General features: G+C 41.8%; 1 protein-coding gene across 2 annotated transcripts in view; it reads left to right on the top strand.

Annotated features, from left to right (window-relative positions):
- The first annotated feature begins 3,456 nt into the window (after window positions 1-3,456).
- Window positions 3,457-23,416, top strand: part of PIAS1 (protein inhibitor of activated STAT 1) — a 63,700-nt gene continuing 43,740 nt past the window's right edge. The window contains exon 1 of one of the 2 annotated variants that reach the window (XM_054213624.1): window positions 3,457-3,938. In XM_054213624.1, the coding sequence (XP_054069599.1) occupies window positions 3,471-3,938 (468 nt within the window). In that variant the 5' untranslated portion in view covers window positions 3,457-3,470. The remainder of the gene's footprint in view (window positions 3,939-23,416) is intronic. The other variant, XM_054213625.1, reaches the window with a different exon arrangement.

The following is a 23,416-nucleotide window of genomic DNA, read 5'->3' as shown; positions in this document are numbered from 1 at the left end:
TAAAGAGTATAGTAACTCATTTACATATGCTTTCCATATTGCAATAACATTGTTATGCCAGGAGATCTAAGGATATAAAAGATGTGACATTAACAAAATAGTCCAGTATCTTTCTCCAATTTAGGACTTTAAGTGATTAACTCCCCCTCTCTAAGTTTTAATAACACAGGCAGCAAAGATGTAATGAACCTTCCTTTTCTAGAATAAGTAGCAGCTGTTGTTTTGGGCCAAATTTGAGAGGTGATGGGAACATAATATGATATAATTTAATATAATATTGCACTTGGATGTGAATTTAGGGGGAGACGTGTGTACCAGCCAAGTCTCAGTCACTCAACGATGCTGAACTTACTATATAGCATATTGAGCAATGCCACGTATATTGTTTAGAAAGAATTAATGGACTTACTTTATCTGATATACCGGCTACTCCATTTTCTCCACATACATCCAACAATTTTCACTAAAATGTACCTCCATGACTTTTTTCCTTCCCCAGAAAAGGCTATTTCAGTGACACATCTAAATGCTTTTTATGCCTCCAACAATCTCAGGAATAAAAGGTGTTTTTAATGACTTGGTTACACTTTTCTATCAAGAAACAGAGTCATTGAGAATCTATCTTTAAATAACTTTTAAAGTTATATTCAGGATCAAAAGTGCCTCCCTGTTATTTTTGAGCAGAGAGTAAGTTTGGATCATTAGACAAAAAGGGAAAAGTCTTGGAGACTTGGACTAATGAAAACAGCATGTTAGTAGAAAAAATGCATATCTGTTTTAAAAACGTTATTGTGTCTGAACATGGTTTTAAGCAAGTGAGTTATGTGACATGATACATTTTTGGGGAGGTTACAGAACGGGAAAATAGAAGAAATGGGGGTGGAAGGTAGGTTCTGGAAGTCGTTTGTTTTGCTGCAATATGGCAAAAAGGGGGAAATGAACTCTTGAAAATTGGGAACTGAAAATATCAAGATGTGAATGGTCGAGGAAAACCCTGATCTTTATTTTTCTCTCTTCCCTTCCCCCCATCCAAAAAAAAAAAAAAAAGTTCTAAAGAAAAAATATTGTTGTTTTAGCTCAGAAACAGAGGTGACTGGCAACCGGAGACTATTTTGGAGGTGTTCTTACCTGTTCTGGTTGCACCCCAGCTGCAGTACCTGATGGGCATGCTCTTCGGAAATGAAGACAGAGTCGTGACAGATCTGAGTGTTGCCATCCCTTCCAGGGCTGCGGCAGAGCTGGAGCAAACTGAGAGCACCTTTGAAAATTACTGTGTGTTGACAAAGTCTTTTCTTGGCAAAGAAACCATCATCTAAGTCTCAGGAGTAGAGAGGAACAAAATTTCATTACATGTAAATAATTGTCTAAAAATAGAAGCACAGATTGCTTTTCACATTAAGCTCCTTCTTCATACTAAAGTATATACCGCATTAAAAAAAGAAGTGATTATCAGGAGTCCAAACTGAGAAATAAAGGGCCTGTACGAGCTGCGTCTGTAAAAATACTTATTTAGGGCAGACTACTTCGAATTGAATATTCTGTATCCTCTAAGTTTGCTTCCTTATTTTAATATATCTGAAGACATTCTCAGCCTGTTTTATTTAAGGCAAGTTTTGAAAGAGGACACTGTGGTTTATGGCCATGTGTCAGGTTTGATAGTGTTATGCCATGATTTAGCAAAGCACTTAAGCACATGTCCACATCCCACTGAATTTGGTAGGAAGTGAAGAAGCAGAAAAACTGTTTGCTGTGCAGCAAGCCTCTTTCAGGGGGGAAAAAAAAGCAATTGGAAAAAAAAAATTTGTCTTTATACGATTATAGATCGTTTCGCCACATTCTTTAAACTAGACACAGACTCGTAGATCATATTATATAATGATTATTAAACATATTCAATCATTCAAAACGAAGTATTCTAAACTGGGCTGGTTCAGACCACTGAAATAGATCAGCTAATTATGGTACATGTGGGCGTACTGGGTAGTCATCTGACTTTTATTTTTTTAGATATCTTGCCTAGTGCCCTGCCCCCTCCCCAAACCAGCATTTTAGGCACTATGATAAGTCTTCATTACATGCAGTATTAAGCCGGAGTATTACTTATCAGCCCTTTCTAATTGCTCCTCATTTTCTGAATGCTTCATTTGATATGCTGACGCTGAACTCTGAGAACTGTAAAAGAAATCAATGAGAACTGTGGATACTTATCATATCTGCAATGGGAATGGGCTGTAAGCATGACCCGGAGAAGAAAAGAGCGGTAACAGCGAGGAGTCAGAAGAGGCACCTGCGTTTTCTGTCAATCTGGTCTTGAGACCAAGCTGGGGAATGTTTCTGGGCGAAATGCTTTGAAATGAAATGTGTGGAAAGAGATGTGGGTTGTTTTCCTTTGTTCAGAGAATCAGGACCTCATGTATATTCTTACCAATAAACAGGACGGTATCAAAAAGCTACTTACTAGAAAGATATTTGATAACCACTATCACATTCTTCCCTCAATGGAAACTACCTAATTTTAAATTGTGGCTAACTATTCAGGTCATATGGGAGACATAAATTATAATTCAGTAATAATCATGAGTGGTAATCTCTTTACCACTGATTCCCTGTTGTGGCCTCAAGCATGCTTTCTTTAATCTGCAGAGTGGAGACATTAATGTTTTTTTTTTTTTGTCTTGCAGTGCAGATAATATAAGTGCTTTCTGAATGTACGATAATGAATTTTATAGCAGCTATGGAAAAATGGCAGGTTTTGTATCTCTCTCTGTCTCACTTAAAAGGGCGTACAATATTAGCCGTGGTCAACAATATTTTTCCATCCCATGCACGAAGGTAAAGGCCAAGTGGAGAAAGTATCATGGCAATCTGTAATTATAGAGTGACACACAGGTAAAAGGAAGTTGAATCAAGCTAAGGTGTGCGACTTAAATGCTGGTATTTAAGCTGACCGACTTCACAACTGATGCAGTCATCTTGCCGGGTAGCATTTTTGCTGTGTATTTCTCCCCTCTGCATTATCTAAGATCTGCTGTTGTAAGAACCCACGTTTTACCCCAAAATGATACGACGCAGGCAAGTTTCGATCCTAAAGCTCTGCTCTGATTCTGTGGGCCCTCCTAAAAACACTTTGTATTGCTTTTCCGAAGTAGGAGGCAAACCCGGGCGAGCTCCCGTTGGTTCGCTGAACTTTCCCTGCAGTCCCTGAGGGAAGCACAGCCCCGCTTCGTGCTGCGGTTGGTACGAACCGGCACCCAGCCGATGGCAGGGGACTCCCCCAGCTCGCCCCGCAGCCGCCGTGACCCCGGCCGCGGCCGGGCCGGCGCCGGGCCCTCACCCGCGGCCTCGGCGGCGCCGGAGCCCGGCCGGCCCCCACCGCGGGACCCCAGCCTAGTCCCGCGCTGCTTCACTCCTAAAGCACTTAAAGCTGCGGATTTTCAATTTTCGGAGTTGCAAAATTTAATCAACTAGGAATGCGTATCCACCTCTTCCCTCTGGTGATCCTATTCGAGAGAGCCGCCGGCACCCCGGCGGCTCTGCCCGGCGCGGCCGAGGAGAGCCGGGGCGCGGGCCCCCTCAGCGCTGCCCGATCTCCCCTCAGCGCCCCGCTCCCCTCACGGCCTGAGGAGCGGGACAGGCGGGACGGATGGGGCTGCGCCATCAGGGGGAAACTTTCCAACGACGCGCTGCCCCCAGGGCGGACCGGAGACCCCCCCGCCGAAGGCCCGGGACTCCCCGCAGGCCGGGGGAGGGACCCCGTGGGCCGCTCCCCACCAGAGACCCCCCCGCCCGGCAGAGCGCAGAAGACGGACAAAATGGCGCCGCGATTCAAACGCTGCGCGCTGCGTGCCGGCGGGGGGGCGGCGGGGGGGCGGTGTCCCGGCGGGGTTCACTGCGCCTGCGCCCGGGCTTGCAAGATGGCGGACAGTGCGGAACTAAAGGTAAAGCGCAGCTTCAATTCCCTTCGCGATGCCCCTTGCTGCCGTGCTTGGGGCCGCCGGGGCTGCACTTCCCCCCGGCGCCAGGGGCGAACCGAACGGCTTCCGGAGCCCCGCGGCGCTTCCGCGGCGCTGCCTCGCCGGTGCCTCGCTGGGCTGGCTGCGGCGGCGGCGCCCCGCCGGCAGCGGGGGCTGAGGGACGGAGCGGGGCGGGGAGCGGAGCTGTCCTCCCCTCGCCCGGCCGCTCTCCGCCGGGCAGCCCCCCGAGAGGCGACGGCGGGGAGGGCTCCCCTCAGCGCCGGCGGAGGGGGCGGTTGGGCTCGGGCCGGGCCGTCGTGGGGGTGAGGGCGGCGGCGGCCGGGGCAGCCCCCGGGAGTTGCCGGCGCTGGGCAGCGCGGTTCGTCCGCCCCCGAGGCGGGGCGGGGGGGGGGGACGGTTCACCGGGTTCCCCGCAAAGTTTCCCGGGGACTCCGGCGGCGGCGGGCGGGGAGGGAGCCCTGAGGAACGGCTCTGCCCGCCGTTGACAGGCGGCCGGCTCCTAACGAGCGCCCTCCCCGCCCGGCGGACGGGGGTGGGGGGGGGGAACCGGCGGGGGAGCCCCGCTCGCCTCGCCCCGCTCCCCGGTAAATAAAGGACGTCACAAACAGATGCGGAGGAGTTAGACGATGTTAAGCTTGCGGCTGTCCCTGTCATCCTGCGAAGAGCACCGAAACCTGGTGCTCCGGAGCACCCTGGAGCGGAGTTAGGGCTCCCCGAGGGGGTGAAGCCGGGCGGGGGGCGTCCCGCCGGGCTGCGGGGGGGCCTAGCTGGGACCCTGCCCGGGGTGGAGGAGAGGGAGCAGCTCCGTGTACCGGAGTCAGGTATTTTGAGGAATAGTTGTGGTGGATTATCGGGTGGCGGGGAATCCACTCTTGTACGCGCCCCCCCACCCCCCCCCCCCAAAAAAAAATAAAAAATTCAATAAAACAGATCCCAGAATCTTTCCAATCACTCTGACAAGGTGTGTGGGGGTGCGAACTCTGCCTCACACACCCGACAGTGTGTTTAAAAGTTTGCGAATTGCACTGCAGTTGTCATAGGGTCGTTATTCATCATCAGGGCTTCTGTTTCATGCTTTAAAATTAATACAGTGAAAGACACAAATGAGAAGTATATTAAACGTGTAACATAAACTATGGAATATGTAACGTATGTCTAGGGAGATATTTGGTCTTTCCCTAGAGTTTCAGAAGGTCTCAGTTTTCTGTATATCAAAGGTTTCTTGTGCTTTCATTTTTAGATGCTTAAAGAGCTGTCAGGATATAAAGAAGTATAAAATCTTGTGCTTGTTCCAGCTTTTCTGGGGTCTGTGTCTGCCAGGTCAGGACAAATAGATCCTCCTTTAAATCCTCTGCTGTTCTTTGGTTTTTTTTTTTTGATATCTTGCAAAGTATATTGCTTGGGCCTTTTTTTGTGTGTTTTGTTTTGTTTCAAATTGTGCATCCCACATAATGAGATAAAGAGTCAAGCTGTGACTCCAGTGTTGAACTTTTGTTAATCTTAGTGTGGCAAATGGAGTAGTGTGTTTTGGTAACTGACTCTTGTAAGAGTTTTTGGTGCGTGGTAGCTGGCTTGAGTTTATGTGATGCCTTTATAAACAAGACTGACTCAAATGGAGTGAAAATAGGCAAGAGCTAGGGAATAAAGTTTGTTGGTTTTTTTTTTCCCGGATGTATGTTAAGTTGGTGGGATGGTGGTCAAGGACAGCGCTGAAAGGCATGATTTTACTATGAAAATCGACAATTTATTGATCTTAGGAGCTTTGAAACCTGAAGCCTCTTGTCCAAGGCAGAGCCTGTGGGCCCTGGGTACGTGTACGTGTGTTGGAGTGCTGCTGGTCTGCACCAGCAGAGCGTCGATGCCCGTCCCTTTCCCTTTCTCTGCAGCTTTACAGGTGGAGCTTTTGTAGAAGAGTGTTTGTGTCTACTTGTCATCCTGTGCTTCTTTATTGATCTCTTTCTGAAACCTGCTTCTTGAGAACCAGTAGAGAGAAATTATGATTTTTTAATTTTTTTTCTAAAGTATGTTGTTACCTCAGGGGTCTGAAGGGTAAATGTCAAACTGACTAGTTTATTTTCAATTTCACTTTGCTGCTCAGGATATGTAGTGGTACGTGCAAGCTGGGACTGTAGGATGATAGCACTGCATTCTGTGAAAAGTTGTTTTGTTTTTTTTTTTTTTTTGTAGCTATGGGGGCTTGGCAGTTTACATAAGAAAAAGACAGTTACTTTGAAGACTTCAGTACTTTTTGTTTTTCCTCTGGACTGTACAAAGAAAAAGAAGTGTGTGGGTGTGACCCCTCTGTCAGGAAGGAGTGGGAAAGACAAGTGGGCATAAAATTTCTGCGTAGAGTTGTAGCTGTCACATACCATTTTTTCAAAAGTAGTACAGCTCAGTTATTAGGTACTAGATGAGGTGAGTGCTCCTTGGAAAAATGTGGGTAATGGAAAGCCATTATATCGTAGTTGGGTGCAGTGGGTATTTTTAAGCAGGAGTACATCCCCAGAAAATGTGCCTTTAAATTCTTTCTTTTTTTTTGAAAATTGAAAGAAGATGTAACTAAGGGAGGGTTTGTGATTAAGACTGCTATTTGAAGAATGAACAGTGAATTCCTTTCATTATTTTAATTTTCTTAGGTAAATTCACATTTCTCCTCTGATTAATTAGCAAATGGCATTGATTTCAGAATGAGTGACCTTTAAGAGCTAAAATCAAATGTAATGGTTGCGCAGTAACTCGCTTGTCTTGCCAGATAAACTTGTCAATTTGTCAGAAAAACTTGGTCAAATTTCTAAAACTTTCTTGCTGTCCTTTATAAAGAACCATAGGGATGCGTGTGGGTAATGTGCATACATGTAAATTGGGGAATGCGATATGATGAGTGGTATTGCCAAACACACAAAGCAAAATTACAGATCTTGCTTCCTCCAGAAAAACAATGGTAATTTTCTTACTTGCAGTAATTTTTCACAGAGTTCTAAACCATGAAATAGCGTTTCCTGTAATGTATTTTCTTACCACGACCAAGAGTATTTCAGTCTCTTGCCCCATTTGAGAATGTTTGTCCTATTGGAAAAAAAATAATCAGATAAGATCAGACATACTTGGCAGATCCCAGGCTTGTAAGGTTACTGAATTCTTTGGTACTCTCGGAGGTTTGGAGAAATTTAACCAGTATGTTTTCATTTCTGTTGATGAAACCAGGTAACTGAAAAGTCTGTTCTTCTGTGGATTACCTCCCTAACTCTATAGGCTGAGGCATATGTGAATTTTCCTGATCTTAATTACTATTCCTGTATAATTGCATACAGACTCTAATTTCTCTCAAGGTAAGCTATTTAAAGCTCTTTCTAATTGGAAGGAGTATACTTGAGTGATTAAATCTTTCCTTCAATATTTCTTACATCTCTTTAAATTGGTTATTAGATTGTTGTGATCTTTGCCTTCTACTCAAGTCTTTTGGAAATCATTACACAGTTTGCAATAATCAATTCAATTATACATGGATCAAAGAATGAAAAAGAAAAGCTTATGTTCTAGTATTGTCATTCTTGATACTGTCCTAAGAAGCTGGTTTGGAAAGCACATGCTGGGAGGTTTTCTCCTTTGTTCTCTCTCCTTTTAAGAAAAAGTGCCTTTGGGGATTGAAGAGATCCCTGGTGTGTTTCTTGTTAGACACAATTTATACTTTAAAAAAAAAAAAAGTGAGCCAAGAGTTTGAATGAAAATTCATAATAGCATTTCCACACAATGGTGATGAAAACAAACCATTTAAAAATAGTCAGTTGGGAAATACCCCTCCTCTAAATACAGTGAAGCAGTTTTGCGAAGGGCTAGTAGCACGGCTTCCAGGTGTTAGTGGTAATAGTGACAAATGGATCTCCGGTATGGAAACGCAGTTGTGTTAAATTGCATCGTCAGTGCTAATAAGCATAAGCTACCTATTTCAGTGTTCAATTAGAATTTTACTCTTCTGTATTATGAGCTATTTTTGCTTAATCCTTTTATAAGTTGCTTGGGTTGCGTGTTTCTGTGATTAAAGTCAATATAATCCACTTTTCATTGTTATCTGAGTCTGCGGATTACGTTATTTTCATGCCTGTAATTTGGTGTATGTCAGTATAATTGTATTTTTAATTGTATTTTGGTCTAGGTATTTTTTTTTTTAGCTTTTGGTCTTCGACACTGGAGGTGCAGATATCAGATGAATAAAATTGGCAGCTGTGCATCACTGCTGAACTGTCATAGCCCCAATCCATAACACTTTTTTATTGCCAGTAAAAAACAGATTGCATATTGTGTACATGTAAATATAGTGTCAGCACACTTCTAGTATAAACCCCTCACGAACGTTAGGGGCCATCCTGGAAGTATCTGTAGGCCTGTGCAAGTGAAATTCTTATTCATTGCCACTTGTGAGAAGGAAGGTATAGGAACCAGTAGACTTGTGAGAAAGAAGGTATAGGAACCAGTAGTTTGTAGTAGTTATTTTTAATGGGTGTACAGTTCATTTCTCTTTTGCTTATAAAGGTATTTAGAAATTACAGTTAAAAGGTTTAGAAGGTTTAAATGGGTAGAAGATGCATCTTACTTAGCTTTATACCATGAGAATAAGAGAAGAGTGTTACCCTGGGGAGGGGAAGGGCTCAGGACTGCTTGGCCATTGGTAAGAATGTTTATGGATCAGACACAGATGACAAATATTTAAAAGCATCTCGTGAAGCAGGGTGTAGACAGTTAAGATATCTTCAGATACTGAAGTTATTTATAGGGATGTAGATGAGTGGTATGGTTTATACTCTGACCTGCATTCATATAGAGCACAAAGATAAGTGCAGACCTGTCACTAATGTGTTTGGCATGGTGGGTTTAATTCCTGTAATCCATTCTCGCACAAGTCAACATCTGGTCGTTTTTCTCTTTAGTGCCATTATAATGAAAAACAAAACAGAACTTCCAAGCACTTGAGACGTGAGTGCTCCCTGTAATTGTTCTGAGATACCCCCAGCCCTCTCCGATCCTCTGAGTGCCTAGCTGCTGCATTTCTCTGAAGCGTCTCTTGTAGTCCTGGTTGATTGTAGTAATGCTTATGAGTAGGTTCGGAGCTGAACCCCAGGGTTAGTCGGCTGGTGGGCTCTACCAATATGGGGTTCATTGGTCTCTGCTGAAATTCTCGAATTTGAAGTAATAGTACCTTTCTTGCTGTGATGACATTTTGAGTGGGTTACTTTGTGGGGCCTTGGGATCACCCAGCGTCCCAGAGGATTTGTGGCTGGGAAATGGATTGGATCTCGTGTAGCTTTTCTCTTACGTGGTGATATCGGTGTTTGGCCCTTTGGCTCCACAAAGAAAGAATTCTACCTACAAACCTTAAGTTGTCTCAGAAATGTCTGTTTACTTTTGCTGCTCTGCTTCCACTTTAGAAACTTTTGCTTTGATGAAGGATGTTACAGGTGCCCTTGTAATGGAAGAGACTGCTTTATCCCCCTCCATAAAAAGTAGTAAAAGCCTTCTGAAAGCTGCAATTTCAGTGAAGAATGCAAACATGGTTTTTAAATTTTTTGATATATACCTTGTGTGCCTTTTGCAGTCCAGCTCCCTCAGCTTGTGCTGTCCCCTGTAAGTAGGAACTTAATCTCTGTGCCTGCAAGAATCACAGAGAAATGTTTGCCCTGTTCTTAAGGGGGGAGAAACGGGGAAATATATTGTTTGGGTGACTGCTGTGACACATGCTTGGGCAGCTGAATTTCAGAATCCTCTTGATCAAGCACAGGTATTGATTCTCTCATTGCTCTGTCACTATTTCAGCTCTGTGTAGACCAGTAAATGCTAGAAGTGTTGGTTTGGGCTTTTTAAAATGAAGATGATTGGATTTCATGATGCAGAAATTGCATGTAGTACCCTCAATGGTAGTCTGTTCATGAAAATAAATGCTGTTCTTAAAAGTAGATTCTTCTGCTAGTTAGGGGAGAAGGGTGTGAGGAGAAGAAAGGAGCTCCAGTACCTTAGAAAAGAGTGCTTATTTCTGTAATTTTACTCACACTATCAAAGCCATTTTGAACAACTAGTCACTGCCATAAAATGTGGCTATTTCAAACTAAATTAGAAGCTTTGGGGCTACAACAAAAAGTAGATGATGTTTAAGCTTTTGAAAGTGAGAATATATGGAGTTGAGGATGGGGATGGGAGATGTTAGCTTATCTAGCCTTGTTCTGATCTTCCAAATTTTCAATAGCAGCCAGAACCAAATTAAACCAGGTAACATTATATTATTGTTCTCTGTGTGCTGTGGTACAGACCTTTCTGTTGTCATTTATTTTCATGTTTTGCTGAGACTTCTCTGTCTGTTGCAGCTTTGTTGATCCAGGAGTTTGTCAGCGATTTGCTTAATTTTACTCTCCTGTTGGGATTTCGGATGGCTATAGATGTACTGCCATGTCTTCGCTGTTATATTCTGTCCCTTAGCATAAACTGGAGGGATACCATAGTGCTCTGTAAGCAAACATTGTATTCCAAGACTGGGGAAGAGTAAGAATTAGCAGAAGGTGGGCATTATGGGCCTTGTGTAGAATATGTGAAACAAAGAAATGAAAAGCTAGTATACAATTAGACCAAAGGTCAACCTAAGCTTGACCTTTATGTCTATAGGAGATGATATACAAGAGATTTATATAGGGAGTGACATGATAATTAATGGAGAAGGAAAAGGAGCCCTTTAAAGCTGTTGCTTGGTAAGGATAGAATCCTAGGCTCTGCAGCAGAGCAAAGACTCTGTGGGTTTGTTAAAAGTTTATTTAGCATGGAGGACAGAAAGATAAGTGTAATTCACTCCGTGTGCATTGCTGAAGATTGCTCTGTAGTGAACTTCCCTTATTTTGTTTAGGAAATGATAATCAGCTTTCTGGGTACGTGGTAATAAACATGTATGAGTTCTGCCTCCTCTCTGCTTCTGCCAGGACTGCATGGGCTGTAGGTAATGCATCAGTTGCTAGTTCCCATCCTAGGAGTATGTCTAACAGCAGGAAAAAGTAAGAAAGAGAGAGTTTGAATCTCTGCTCTGCTTTGGGGCTGATACACAGTCAACAGCTTTTCCAGAATAGTAAGTTGTGAAGCATCCCTTCTGTAGATATTTTCTTCCTTATGACTTGTATGTTTATCGTGTATACTGAGAGCGCTTTTTCCCCAGTTTCCAGCCCAGATATGATTTGTTGTGCTAAATTCTTCAAACCATCAGTTCAGTAGGGCTCTCCTGTTAGCTTTTCTTGGTGTTATTTTCAGTTTGACACCTAGTTGCTCCCTTGATCCTGACCATAGATTATTTGGTAATTTTGGTTGGAAGGGACCTTGGAAAATCCAACCTCCTGCTCAAGGCAGGGTTAGCTATGAGGTCAGAACAGATTACTCAGGACCTTATTCAGTCTGATCTTTAAAACCTCCAAGGATGGAAACTGCACAACCTCTGTGGGCAACCTCTTCCACTACTTAACTGTTCTCATGGTGAAAACGGGTTTGTTTTTTTTTTTTTGTATCCACCCTGACCCTCTTATTTCAGCTTGTGCCTGTTGTCTTACATCCTTCTGCTATGTACCTCTGTGAAGATCGTGGCTCTGTTTTCTTGATGACCTCCTTTACATGTTGGAAGGTTGCCATTAGGTTCCTCCAAAGCCTTCCCTTCACCAGGCTGAATGAGCCCTGTTCCCCCAGCCTCTTGCCAGATCATCTTGCTGTACCTCACGTCTTTGACAATAAGATACTAGCATCTGGTTTGGCGATGGGATTTGGGCAGAGGATTCTACGCTACAGATGTAGTTCTTGAGGAGTTTTTACTCCTGTGGATTTCCGTTAGTGGAGATGTATTACAAAATCCTTAACATCCTCAGAAATGTGCAAAAGTAGTTCCTGAGACTGTCCACTGGTATCACTGGAAAAGGTGGACGTTGCTTCAAAAAAACTAGATTTCAAAAGCCGTGAACCTTCTGAGGGGAGCTGAAGACAGGCAGTAGGTAGGCATCTCTTCACCAGGAGGCTCCATAGGATTCTTGTCCATTTTGAAAATTGGTATACCAAGCTCTCCCACTCTTTTCTCCCCTCCCATTAAATACGTGGTTGTAAAAGCAGATGGAAAACTGAGCTCGGTTTCCTTACTGCTTGGTTGCAGCATTGCCTTCACTTCCTGAAGATGCATCCTTTGTGGCCGCAGCCATTCCACTGTGCAAACACATGTGATAAATGTTCTCAGAAATTGGTATTGGGCAGGAGTTAAGCCATAATATTTGGGCAGAGCGGAGATTAGAAGCTTGGTTTTCTAAGATAGGTTTATACTAGGAAAAAAGCAGTTCTCTTCCAAAGAGATGACAGAGTATAAAGCTGCAGAGCCCTTTAGGTACACTAGAATTTTATGTTGAAGCTGTAGGGGTTTGTATTTACAGTGGTTCTTCCACTGGGCACGTACTCAAGCTGCCAGCCAGTATTATGGCTTTACCTTTCCATCTGTACAACTCATTACAGAGCAGCTGTAGGGTCTGTCATCTGCAACATTTTCAGGGGTGTGGTTTGCAATAGGACGCCTTAGGTCCATCAGATTTCAGCCTTGGCCCTCTTGCCCGTGTATTTGCTTGATGCTGCTACTCTGTTCTTGAGGCTCACAAAGGGGAGCAGATTGGCAGCTGAGCCAAAAGGCAGAGTTTAGCAAAATAATTCATCCCTAGATGCTTCTGGGAATAAAATTGGCTCTGTGTATCTCTGCAGAACGACTGGTAGTCCTGAGAGTCGCTTTGTTGGTCTAGTCTAATCTTGGTCCTTCCTCATATTTGTGGTCTGATCAGTGTGGCAGACCATGTGAGGTTCCTCCACCTTGTTTTGCATGTGACAGTGCCGGAGCTTCCTCCTGAGAAAGTGTTATCTTCCTTTCCTTTAGAAGAGCATCTTGGTTTGTTTGCTGTGTAAGCAGGTGGCTTGCTTTTGCTGTCCAGTCCTGTGAAGGAATTTACTGTCCCTTGAAGTGTGACAGTTGGTTGAGAAACATTCAGAGCTGAAACTTCTTGCTTACCTTCATTTGCAGTCTGCTGCGGGATGTTCCTCCTGCCCTCTTTGTAGAGCAGAGCCTGGACTTAATAAGGCCGCTCTGTTCAGCTTTTCAACTGAAAACATGATTAGTTAGCGTGCCAAATAGAATATAGGATGGAAATAGCAGCGAACGTAGTTTTGCTTGGCAATTTAGCATAGGTGCTGCTCACTATTATTTATTTTTTTTAAAAAGCAGAGGCCAAATACAATAGGGATAATGTGTTTTGTTCAGGTAAAATCTGTAATCTGAGCTGCAGAAGTGTGTCGTAAAAAGTTGTGTGGATGAGAGTGTTTTCTGATACATTCATTCCTCGTATTGTTTCTTGAGACTCCCTTGACAAAATGATCTCACTTTTGTGCAGATGTTGTATCTTGTTTCCCTGGTGCAAAATAAGGGTCTTTGAAACAGTCCAAGTATTTGTGTAGATTTTCAGTTTATTGAAAAATCTGTTAGACGCAGCTCTGCTCAGGCTATCTATGGAGGAGTTAGTACACCTATAAATATAGTGCGCCAAAATGAAAAATGTAGGAACTTCATCAGCGGTACAGAAACAAAGCTGTTCTTTTTCATAGGTTCCATGTTGATTTAGCAGTATCTCATCAGTGAATCTGCTGAGGCCACTTGATGGCAGGGCTTCAAATATTTTTAATCAACTGTCAGAACTGTTGTCGGTTTGAATTACAAGTATTTTAGATAATATTTTTCTAAAGGGTGTACACCCAGATTTTCATTCAGTTAATCTCCACTTTTACCTCTTTGGTGTTAAAATTTGACTCTTTCAGTTGAGAAGTAATATCTTTATTAGAGGCTCTTGACAATGTCGCCTGGGTTTCTGAGGAAATGGCTAAAAATAAACATGCGTTATAAACTGAATCTTAAGAATGTAAAAGTAGCTTTACTGGTTCAGACCAAGGGTCCATCTGGCCTGGTATTGTCTCCTAGAGCTTCCAGAAGTGAATGTAGAGAAAAGGGGAAACAGGACAAAATATAAGAAATAACTGTCTCCCACCTGCAATATTCTCCTGGTCTCCAGCTATTTTCAGCTCAGTCCTCTGAACCCGCTGGGGGCTACTAGCTAGACAAGCCATAATAAATCTATTTTCCAAGTGCCTGTCATGTTCCTCTTGAACCTATATAAACTTATTTTGCTCACCGTATTTTGCTAGGGATTTTTGTTGTTCTGCTGCTTAGGACCCTTCTCATTTTGTTTTGAGCCTGGTTCCAGCCGTCTTCATCCACTGGTCACGATGTTGTGTAATGAAAGAGACTGGACAGATGATCCCTGTCCACTGTCCTTGTGCTGTTCATGGTTTTGTAGATTGCTGTCCCCACGTTCTCTATTTTGTAGGTTGAAAAATCTTAGCTTTTGCCATTTCTTAAGTAGAAGAATCTTGCTGGACTTCTGTCATCTTTCAGTGAAACTTTCCACTTTTAAAGACGAGACCAACAAAACTTCGAGATCTGGGTGAACCAGGGATTTATACCATGTATACAATAATTTCTCATTTGCTCTCCATTCCTTTTTTGAAATGATTTCTAACAATAATGATTTGTGTGTTTGACTGCTACTGAGCTGGTGTTTTCATATGTCTGTTTATCTTGGGCCTGGGAGCTTGCTCTAGTGTGGTAAAGGTCATCCCAGAGCCCATCACTTCATAGGTACAGCCAGGTCTGTCTGGGCTGCTTTTCCCCATAGGCATCATTTTACATTTATGTACACGGATTTGCTCTGTCACTGAGGTATTTCACTGATTCTTCAGGTTGCCTTTGTCCTTACAACCACGTCATATCTCTGCAACTTTGTCACCCCACTGATCACTTCATTTTCTAGGTTGTTAACGAATAGGTTAAGCTACATGTGCCAGCATAGGCCCTTGCAGAACTCCACGCATGACCTTCCTCTATTGTTTGGTCTTGGAACAACTCGAACGTATTGGTAATAAAAGAACTTTGAATAGCAAGCTAAGGATCTATTGCCTGTTTTATTTAAAAAAAAAATAATATTATTAATGCTGCAAGGATACCCAGCTTGTGTGAGCAACTAGATTTTAGAGTTTCCTTTGACCTGTACTATTCTGTTGTTTTTAAACATATGTAGAACTCTGAGGTGGTGCCAAGCTGTTTTAAGGGGAAGCAGAGATGTGTTGAAACTTGTTTCCTATGTTCAGTTAACTAGAAAAGTTTTTAAAAAATGTGCCTTTGTTTTTTGGACTACATTCACATATCTTAGTAAAGGGCTTGAGCTAAATATTAGTTGATTAACTGCATTGACTCCCTCGTTCCTTGGGCCTGTTCATGACTGATGTCTTGATGCCTCAGTTTTTTGTTTTTCCCCAATAGTGGACTGTCCTTTGCTTTTGACATAGAGGCTGAGCAAGGTTGTGAAGGGATACGAGGCTTACAACTTCTTTACCTGGAAATAGAAGCTATATGTTATCCAGGGAGTGTAGGAGGAGGCAAAAGGGTGAAGACACTTCATACTGAAATGCTGGGCTGAAACCCAGAAAAAGCTTTGTTTTGTCATGAGATCCTAAATAATCTTTTTTTTTTCTTCCCTCCCCCTGTGCCTTTGGCCCATATATGTAAAAAGGGAGGCAGAGTATAAATTCATGAACATGTGAGAGTCATTCAAATGACATTAATGAGCTGCAAAAGGCTTGTATATATGCAAATTCCTATTCAGAGTGGGATTTGGATGAGTGCGGTTAATGAGGTGGGGCAATAGTTTGGTCAGTAAAGATGAAAAAGAGCAGTGACTGGAGCAGCATCCTCCCTCTGCCCCGCGAGTGGGGTGGGAGTTCGGGGGGAGGCAGCTCACTGCAGGGTTGGGGAAAAGTAAGGGAATGTTTATATCTGCGTTCAGTACTGCAGAAACACTGCACATTTTCTGTTTTCACTTGGTCAGGATTTCCATGGAAGTTTTAACTTTGCTATCAAAGTTTTCTTAGGCAGCTTTTTCAGTTCTGGTTGTTCTTGTGGCTGAAGCCAAGTTAAATGCAGTATCATTTTTGGAGTTTACTTGCAATAGTTTTCATGTATTTTAAATCATAGGTGTGGCTGAAACTTGGCTTAAAGAAACCTTCATTCCATCAAGCAGTTTGTTTCCATGCAGGGCAGGGGTTATTGTGTGAATAGATTAATTGAATTCAGTCTTACTTTGATTGTAAGAAATATACAGTGCTTGAAGGATGAGGGTTGCGGGGAGGGGGACAGTGTGTCAGATTAATGGCACCGGGAAATGAAATATCTCTCTTCCCACTGAGCAAGCATCCTTAGTATCTCTCCTTAACATGCGCCAGCGTGACTGTGAAGGAAATGTTTCTATAGGCCTTGTCTGTGCTATATGTGGGCCAGGAAAATATTGCATAAAGAATGTATTCTTAGTTTTCTAATGCACTGTTGGATGTTTTGTCCTGGGATTAATCATTGCAAGCTAATGGGTTCTTAAGCACTGCATGCTTGTCTTTGAGCCTATAGGTAACATGATGCAGCTAATACATGTAAAACTACAATTTTCTGGTGTGGACAGCACTGGAAGGTAGAAGGACAGAGTAGCCCAAATTCTGAGGGGTGAAGTAGGATTGTGGGGTTAGGATCAGCTTTGTCAGGAGTCTAGGCCTTGCCTAGGATGCATCTTCCCAGCCTGTCTCAGGCTGCATGTTGTCATTTGAAACTGTTTTCTTTATCCTCTTTTGAATGCTGAAGAAAAGCAGGAAGGTCTGCTTCCTCTCCTATTATTTCATCATCTTTTTGCATTTTTCCATAGTGGGAAGAAACCAGTCGTTGTGGGTGATATGAAAAACTGAGCTTCCTGCTTTCCCTTTCTTTGTCCCCATGCCTCTTTTAGATGTCTTCCCCAGCATACGCATTCAGGGTTTGGCACCGCTGCTGCCCCGTTGCTCTCTTTCCAAGCTGCGCTGGTACTTGGAATGAAATCAGTGTGATTCTTGACAGTCTTACTGATGCTTTAGTGGCGTGAGTAGCAGCCAAAGAAGTCATCCATGTCTCATTAACTTGACTGACCCAGGATCCTGAATCCGTCTCGGTGGGAACTAGGTTGAGTACTGACATAGTAAGATTTTTTGAAATGGGAGATGAGCTTCTGACTGCCAGTATTTTCACCTGGGTTTGGACAAGTGACATACAAGAGTGTGGGTTTTTTGGTTGGTTTGTTTTTTTTTTCCCCCCAGCTACTAATTTCTCCTCTATAATAATAATAATTTTATTTTTGCACTTGAAAATTGATTTGTCTCAATACGTGATGTAAATATTAATCCTGTATCATATTGTTGTATGCAATGCATAATTACATTTTTTTAATGCATCTGTACAGTTAGGAATAAATTAGCCTTTTGTGTCCATTTAGCTGCTTTATAAATAGTAAGACCTGTAATTTGTGTTTCCTATTGTGCCATGAGAGACAATAGCTCTTCAGAGTTTGAAAAACTGACTTTTCTTGAATTACTGGGTGGCCACATGTGGCTCACGCATAGTTTCTTGCTAGCACTTTGCTGTTACATGGCTACTCTCTGTTCTAGATACCTTGTTGAGAGAAAATGAGCTAGGATAGGTAACAGTGATTTTTACTAGGTGGTGGTCTGATCTGGTTGCAAAGCCCTGTGTGTTCCTAGGGTAGTCATGGGTAGTCATATTCCACCACTGAACCATTCCTAGATTGGTGCCCTCCTGTCCACCTCTGTCCATATGTATTTTAAAACTCGTTGCCTTTTTGGAATGACTGTAGGACCAGATATCTCATACATCTTGATTCGCTGCTTTGACTTCTTCAGTTCTGAAAAATACTCTTACCCACATAATGTGAGGTTGAAAGGGACCTCCCAAGGTTGTTTGGCCTACTAGTTCCCTGCAAATCTGCTTATTTGGCCGTAGCTGCATGAAGAGCTGTCTGTAGCGATGCCCAAGTTCCTCTCCTGAACCATCAACTGCATAATGAGAAAAACACATGAGAAGTTTAGATGATCCTTCACTTCTGTCTACTTTGTGTTTAGTAACTTTGAATTTCATGTGCAGTTAGCTCTTAATGAAAGTGGCCAGGGACTAGAAGAGTCATGTAAACATGTGAATGTTACTTCTTGGTCTTGCTTTTAGGCTGGTGCCTAAAAACCTGAACCTGTTTGTTCGTAGGCAGATGCTTCTATAAAATATAATGGGGTAATAATTCTTCTTAGACCAACTGATATGGTTGAAAAACATTTCAGATGTGCAGGTTGTTTCTCTAAATGTAATAGAAAGTGTTACTTTCCGTCAGCCCTTGCCTTTCTCACATCCTTTTGTTTACGGCCACTGCACTATTGATAGATGAAATATGTGAAGCAGAGATGTGGCTCCCAGATAAATGGAGATGCTTAAACATGAAAATATTCAACAGCTAAGGAACAGAGAAAGGACTGCTAGTTCTGTTTTAGTCTCCAAAAAACACCTAGGACTAGCTTTTTCTAGGTAGGACTGGGGCTAAGCAAGCAAAGTGAAAAGAACTTGGATCATCTGTTTCAGGAATAAGTAGAGGAAAGGCAAGAGAATGGGTGTCCTCTCCTGAAAGAAGAGGAAGACCTGAGCAGAGAAAATGCTTGTCTTACCTGTGCTCTATGAAGACTTAGAAAAACTGCACTAAAGGAATGATTTTGAAGAGTTTCACTAGAACGTGCTTGAAATTGATACCTCATCAAAGTAGAGACCAATTTAGGATAATCTGTGCTATGAGAACATTGCTGTAGGAAACTTGAGTCTTCCCCAGTTTCACGTGGTCTCTGCAGAACTGGTGACAAGATGCTTGATTTGTGTGGTGCATCTTACCTGGTACTCTGAGGAACTGTAACGTAAAAGGAAAATTTCTTAGTATTGTTCAAGCTCTTAATTAATCTTGATGATTTACTGCTATATGACTACTTAAAAAGGAGTGTGTATTTTGGCTTCCTAATGTAATTTCTATACATGAATTTGAAGACCTTACGAAATAAATTATGTACAGAATGACTAGCTTTTTTTTTTATATATGGATGCCAGTATGATTGCTTGATGGAGTATTTGTTTTCAGCTTATTGACACAGTGGGAACTTTAGGCTCCATTGCTTATTTCTGTGATAACAATTACGACTAATTGTTAGTAGTAATAAATTATTATTCTTGGTGGACCAGTATTGGAAGGGAATAAAGTATTTGGCCAGTGTATTTCATAGGTATTTGTTGTCAGCAGATTTATTTCATTTCTGTTCCATTTCTTCCTTTGGAAAGGGAAATCTTTTAATGATGAATTATTGAGTATTTCCCATACCTGATGTTTTATCTGATATCGTAATTTTCCTGTTCTTCTCCCTTCCTTCCGCCTTTCCTTCCTCCCCAGTCTTTATTCTAGATGTTATTAACTATTGTTGCAGTCTTTTATATATTCCTGTAGCTACGGCTAAAAGCACTACCAAACATTATTGTGTATCTTGTGAGATGGTGTATGAACAAGGGGATATTGGTACGTGGTACCCAGTGACAAGGCTGATGGCAGCTGTGGCCCTGGTACAGCTGTTGCTGTGGATGGATCCTGCTGTTGTGGTGGAGCTCAGTGCCTCAGAATCGCTCTTTTTAGGTGTAATTCACAAAGCCTAGGAATGCATTTCTCAGAACAGAACTTTGTGAGAAGGGTTGTTTCCAAGTCTAAAAGAAAACACTTGATTTTATCATTGGCCATTTTGGCTTTAAAATATTTTTTTAAAGTGGTAGCTGTGAACAGACAACTCCAGTCTCCTAGCTTTCCTTCTCCCAGGGTATTTACATAGCAATTGGTTACTTTTAATGGCAATGAGATTCGATTATATACTGGCTTCAGCCTGCTGCTCAGTCCTTTGCAAGTCAGTATCCAAATTTAATACGATTGTTAATTAAAACTTTTTGAGATTCCAGCATAATAGTTGGTGATGATGTAGTCTGTCTCCTGTGCTGCACCCTAGAAAATGGGACAAATGAGGGGAAAAAAGTTGGTTGTTTTGGGTATATTTGACTGTATAATTTCATATTCTGAAGTGTTAACCTCATTAGAAGCTAAATAAATAGCAAAAGTTTGTTTGTTTTTAGTGGACAGCTAACTCTTCAGTGTTTGTTGATAACTTTCAGCATGTGGAAAACGGATCACTTTGCGGTTCTGTAATGTACAGAAATAAATTTTTTTTTTTTTAAAATCTTGGAGGAAAACATGCGTCTATTACGGCAATAATTTGTTTTAATTGAGTGATGCTTAAGTTGGCTAACACATATGAAGAAATAATGTCTGTTGATGCAGTAGAGATTTAAATGTTGCAAGCAAACGTCAACACTGAATGTGAGAATGTAGGTCTTGAAATTGTTGTGTGTCTTGCTGTTAAGAGGTTCTGTAAGCTGCTCGTGGAAGCCGCCTCTTTATCCATGTTGCTGTGTGAGTACATTCATAGAATTCCAGGTACATTCTTCTCCAGCTTTCCTTCAAAATTGACTTCCAAAAGCTACATGTGCTTCATGCAGGTATTTTAGATATTTAGAAAGTAACTGGAGCTTCATTCTCTAGCGTTCTGCTGAAAAATAATGGCTAAAAGGATTCTCATTTAATAGAATTCCTATCTGTAAATCCCAAATAAGTCAAATTTTTTACATAACCATTGCTTTTGTGTTTTAATTGCATGTTTTAAAAGGTATCTGGTTTCTTCTTTAAAATCACTGGGGGAGGGGGACTAAATGTGTGGTTTTGACCTCCTGTATGGCTTCCAGAAGCTGAGAATTCTTGTTCCTAATCTTTTTTTTTCTTTATTATACAAAGCGACAATCTTTCAGACTATTACTGAATGCTATATAAGTTGTTATATTTTGATTATACTGATGTAGACCTTTTGTGTTATTTGTTAGAGAGATTATAATCGGACATACTGTGTTTAGCAAGCTCTTTGGACAGCTGTGTCTGCGGCTGGCTTGGGCTCTGCTGAAGCTTATTGCATAGGAATTAGCTCTTCTGTCAGCCAGTTGAAAGGCTTAGTTAAGGATAAGAACATTCTTAATAAAAAGTAAACTTGTCTGGCAATGACCCTCTCCCAAATAGTGGAAAATAATTGTCTTCATTATTAGCCTTAGGTGTAAGCTGTTTGTCTTTAGAGAGGCACACTGTTTAGTTGTCCAGCAATTGTCTAAACTAGCATTTCTGCAATTACTTGTCATGAAAATCATGCTAGTGCATAACTCTGTAAAAATGATTCCTGTCTGCAAAGATAAATACACTAGGGACAATTAAGTTTGAGTGCGGCTGAAAAAAAACTTGAGCCTTCAAGAACAGAAATGGAGATTACTACTGTGTCAGCAACCTTATTTAATACCCAAAGTAATAATATAGTTCACCTAGTGAATAAAATCTCTTGAGAATGGTAAAACTTTTGTTACGGATTAAGATAAAATGTGACTTTAAATCAAACACAATTTAGACATGACTAAAGTCTTGGCCGACTTTCTCCAGCAAATCTGGCTTTTACAGTGGGAGCAAGTCCCTTCCCCAGCTGCCCACCCGGCTTCTCTGCTAGGGCAGGGTTGATGTGCAGCCAGGGAGGCAGGGCAGGACACAGTGTGGTTTGCAAGCCATCATATTAAAAAAAAATAATTACAAAATCCTGCAGATTTAAGTGTTCGAGAACTGAAGTGGCATTTTGGGGACATGGGCACACAGTCTTGAGTCTTTCTGAGGAAAAAAACTCTAGGAAAAGGGGTGCAGTGGACATTTAGATGGGTGATCGCCTACAGTAATTTGCCAGGGTATATGTATCGAGGCTTTTAGATGATATTTCACTTCTGTGATAGCATAGCAAAATATCAGAGGCAAAAAACATAAGACAACTGTTAACATGTGGGGATTATATTAAAAATTCCAAACTCTGCCTGCCTGTTGTTACTAGCAGGCAGTTCAAGGGGGGCTAGAGCTGTCTTACTGTTTTCTTTTGCAATCCTTTCACTCTTCAGTGTATTTTGTTACTTTTATCACTGTGGATTTTCTTGTCTACTGTGAGCGACAGACATCTCTAAGAAGTTGGTAGCGTCACTGCTGCAGGATTAGATGGAGGCCTCTGAATCGTGGGTTGGAAGGAGAGCTTAGATTTATTAGTGTTCATGTATACACAGCAATGCTCCGACCTTACTAAAACTTTCTAAATTTGAGGGTCGTCAAGTTTTACCAGCACGACAGATACAAGCAAGCAATGTTTGCCAAGAGCAGGTAAGGAAAATATTCCTTGTACTGTTTGATCTGGGGAATTAAGAGTTAAGGTTGTGATATATTTGGTAAGTTGTTATATGAATTGAATGAGTGTAGGTGACAGTAGGAAATCGCAGGACCTTCTGTCCAGAAGCCCTTTATGCAGAACTGATATAGATTTTACATATACATACAGTCCCTTCACTGCCAGAGATCCCTGGTGTTAGTAGGCACTTGAATCTGAACTTCATCATTCGTGTAGATTTGTTCAAGGGTCATAATGTTTATATTAACAGATATGGAACCATATCATTAGCAAGGAAATATTCTGTTTGTGAGCATGCTAGAGTAAATAACACCTGATGACTTAAGCTTTATAGTGTACTTTCTCTGCTAGCATGGTAAAAAACATGTAACCCGGTGAAAATCATGAATACAGTGTTTGACCTTAAGGAAGCCCATGTCTATGGAGATACCAACAGTAGGTCAGTCCAGGCTATTTTTGGCATTTACAGTATATGGACATCATTTTGTTGGTGCATTTTTAATGGATTTAAATCTATTTTTACTGCCCGCTAGACAAATGCATAGATTTGGTCATACGGTTGTGAAATGTTCTTTATGAGCACTGATATACTGTGTAAATATAGGGTTTCTTTGATTAAGAAATATCTCCTTGTGTGTGTAACAAAAGGCAAATAATATTTACACCTGCGGTTGGTTTGTACCGATTCTTTTGTTACGGCCCTGCTTGCCGAAACATTGTATGCATCACACTAGGATACAGCTGAGTTTTTCGTTGTGAAAACCAATAGCCTCCTTAAAGGTTGTAGTGTGTTGCATATTTATGACTGTTCTTCTGTGCTTTTGCCTCCCCTTCATTTTGAATTACGGTGACTTCAACCTTTGAGTGTTTTGGTTGCATTAGACAAATGCAGGAAGTTACAGCCTGTCATCCAGGCGCTTGAGCTTCCATGAATTGGTCGTTTCACTCCCTCTTGCAGATTTTCGGTAGACTGATTTCAATTTTTATGGTTTAGCCTTGATAGCTTCCTTGTGTGTGCCTTGCAGATAGAATTTAGGACTAGGCAATGTGCCTTCATAAAAGATGGGAATATTTTTACCTTCATGATCTCCCATTTTCACAAATCTTAAATGTCTAAG

Source organism: Rissa tridactyla, chromosome 9 (assembly GCF_028500815.1).
Source record: "Rissa tridactyla isolate bRisTri1 chromosome 9, bRisTri1.patW.cur.20221130, whole genome shotgun sequence".
Taxonomy (NCBI): Eukaryota; Metazoa; Chordata; class Aves; order Charadriiformes; family Laridae; genus Rissa; species Rissa tridactyla.
This window is presented reverse-complemented; position numbering and strand designations above follow the sequence as displayed.